The following is a 2,500-nucleotide window of genomic DNA, read 5'->3' on the forward strand; positions in this document are numbered from 1 at the left end:
CCCTGTTGTCGCCCGGTCAAATACGGTGTCAGGTTGAATCCGTTTTTACCCAGGTTAAATTGGTGATCTTCATTTTACCTAGGTTGAATATGCACTTTACCTAGTTTAAAGCAGCTCCCAACCCCCAAAAAACGACTGATCGAAAACAACTGTTCCTTCTCTAACCCTAACTAATCGAAGAAAGAAGCCGCCGTCGTGTTACGTTTTTTACCATATAGTGGAAACTGAGGCACGTTAATGTACGATACCGCTGAAAACACGGAAGTAGAAAATCGTCATGGCGGCAGAAGATTGGACTTGATGTTTTTACTTCCGTTACGTTTGGAAAATGTCAAGCTTTTCTTGCCAGTGCCTTACGGCTGTTAAATGATGTCATTCGTTAATACCTGAGTTTTTAAACAAGCAACCAACCACTCTCTTTGTTCCTGAAGAAGGCTGGCGTGGCCAGCCAAAATATAATACATTGCTAGATAATCAAAGGTAAGTTGTGGCGACTCTTGCTCAAAATGTTTCCTTTTTTTATTCGTAAATAAAGTTTGCGGTTGATGTTAAACACTGAGTAATGCAATCTACCAAAACCTCACAAGACAGATCGGAAAAAGTGGGAGAGGAATTGAAAAAAAATGTATTAAACTGACTAGTTTTATTAAATACTCAACTCCTTATGCTGGTTTCTACACACAGCTCTTGCTAACAGCGAGGAAGTATTCCGACTTGTTATCGACCGCCATGTTGACGGTGCCTTAGTGGATGTACATGGGCTAAAGTACCATATTAACTCTCTCACACAACACAACTTACAGGTAACTTTTAACCATAATCCTGAGATCTAAACGATTATTTAAGGCAAACTGATTTTCCAAGATGGGTAAATCTTTTTTTCCCAACTTATATGAGTTGACTTATAAAGAACGCTGATTTATAATTTACAGGTTGGCAGCATCCTTAACAACCACGTTGCCTATGGAGCGATCTTCTCCAGGAACTCTAGTGTGTTTTTGCAGTGCCTCCGAGAGTATTTGGAAACTGAAGAACAATGGCTGTTTCACATGTTGTCAGAAAACACGAGAACAACGCAGGTCACTTTTTCACTCAGAGTATAGTTCTCACCAGTCAGCAAACTTCTGACAGAGTAGCTGGCTTTCCACTAGGCATTCAACTATTTACATGCAGTGTGATTGTCTTAAAGAAAAAAAAAAAAAATATATATATATATATCTATCTATATATATATATATTTTTTAAAAGTTTTAATGATAGCGAGGAAAAGTCCTTAACGAATAAAAACACGACTATCCCCCAAAAAAACTATCCAAGCTAAATTTCTCGTGTCTCGAGCTCCCAGCAGTACACTGGGTTTTGGGTTTTCAATAATAATAATAATAATAATAATAATAATAATAATAATACTAATACTAATACTAATACCAATGGAGTGCTTAGGCTTAATCGGTAGAGCGTAGAGCGTAGAGCGCCTTTGGCAGCACTACCTATTGCTCCGGATATTTGATTATTCCTGCTTTAAGAACCTAAATTTCACGAAGCTTACTGCTAAATACATTGTAAGCATTGGAAGTCTCATAATGCTGCTTCAGTATTCGCGTTTATCTTTGATGAACGTGATATCAAACGTTTCATCTACTCGGCCATTACAACCTTCTTTGTGGACACACCTAGTCAAGCTTGGAGTTGCAAGATATCGACCAACTCGCCGTGGTTCTCGTGCTGGAAAGGGAATTCAGAGGCATATTTCAACTGTTATAACCTGCTTTAGACCAGATGTGCTGCATCGAACGATAATTTTTTGGGCCGCAATTTGGACAAGAATTTGAATATTCTAAATTCAAGGTTGAATATCAGTGTTGTGGAGCGTACGCCATTGTCTCCAAAACACAAGGCGAATTCTTCTTTATTGTTATGTTCTGCCAACCTTCAATCTGTTAAGTCTCAAGGGAAATCTTCTGTGCTGCTTGATTACATCCTGAAACTGATATTGATGTATTTGCGATGACTGAAACGTGGTTGCGCGACAATGATACGGCTGCAAGTTTGGAGTTTTTTCCAAGTGAAACTTACAAACTTTTTCAACAAAATCGCTTATCTGGCCGTAATGGCGGTGGGACTGCATTGCTGATCAAAAAATCAATTGATGTTAGGAAGATTGAATCACGCAAAAATAAACTCGTTTGAATATTCTGAGTTTAAAATCAGCACAGATTCGCTTAAGGCGAGAATTGTCATCATTTATCGTCCTCCATACTCCACTGCTCATCCAGTGACGCCTGCCACATTCCTCGAGGAATTCAGTTCTTACTTGGAATCTATCATTTTGACACCTGAATCTCTATTGCTGACTGGTGATTTTAATTTTCATGTCGATATTGATGATGACCCCAATGCCAAATTGTTCCAAGAACTCTTAGATTCTATGGGTCTTAAACAACATGTAACTGGTCCAACACATATGAGTGGCCACACCCTGGATCTTCTTATCACTCGT

The 2,500-nt window shown here is 38.7% G+C and overlaps 1 protein-coding gene across 2 annotated transcripts in view; it reads left to right on the forward strand.

Moving 5' to 3' along the window:
- LOC138060156 (uncharacterized) overlaps window positions 1-2,500 on the forward strand; it is a 79,401-nt gene that overhangs the window by 58,191 nt on the left and 18,710 nt on the right. For both annotated transcript variants that reach the window (XM_068905875.1, XM_068905872.1), the window contains 2 exons: window positions 685-803; window positions 933-1,079. In XM_068905875.1, the coding sequence (XP_068761976.1) occupies window positions 685-803; window positions 933-1,079 (266 nt within the window). The remainder of the gene's footprint in view (window positions 1-684; window positions 804-932; window positions 1,080-2,500) is intronic.

The sequence above is a fragment of the Montipora capricornis genome, chromosome 8 (assembly GCF_036669925.1).
Source record: "Montipora capricornis isolate CH-2021 chromosome 8, ASM3666992v2, whole genome shotgun sequence".
Lineage (NCBI taxonomy): Eukaryota > Metazoa > Cnidaria > Anthozoa > Scleractinia > Acroporidae > Montipora > Montipora capricornis.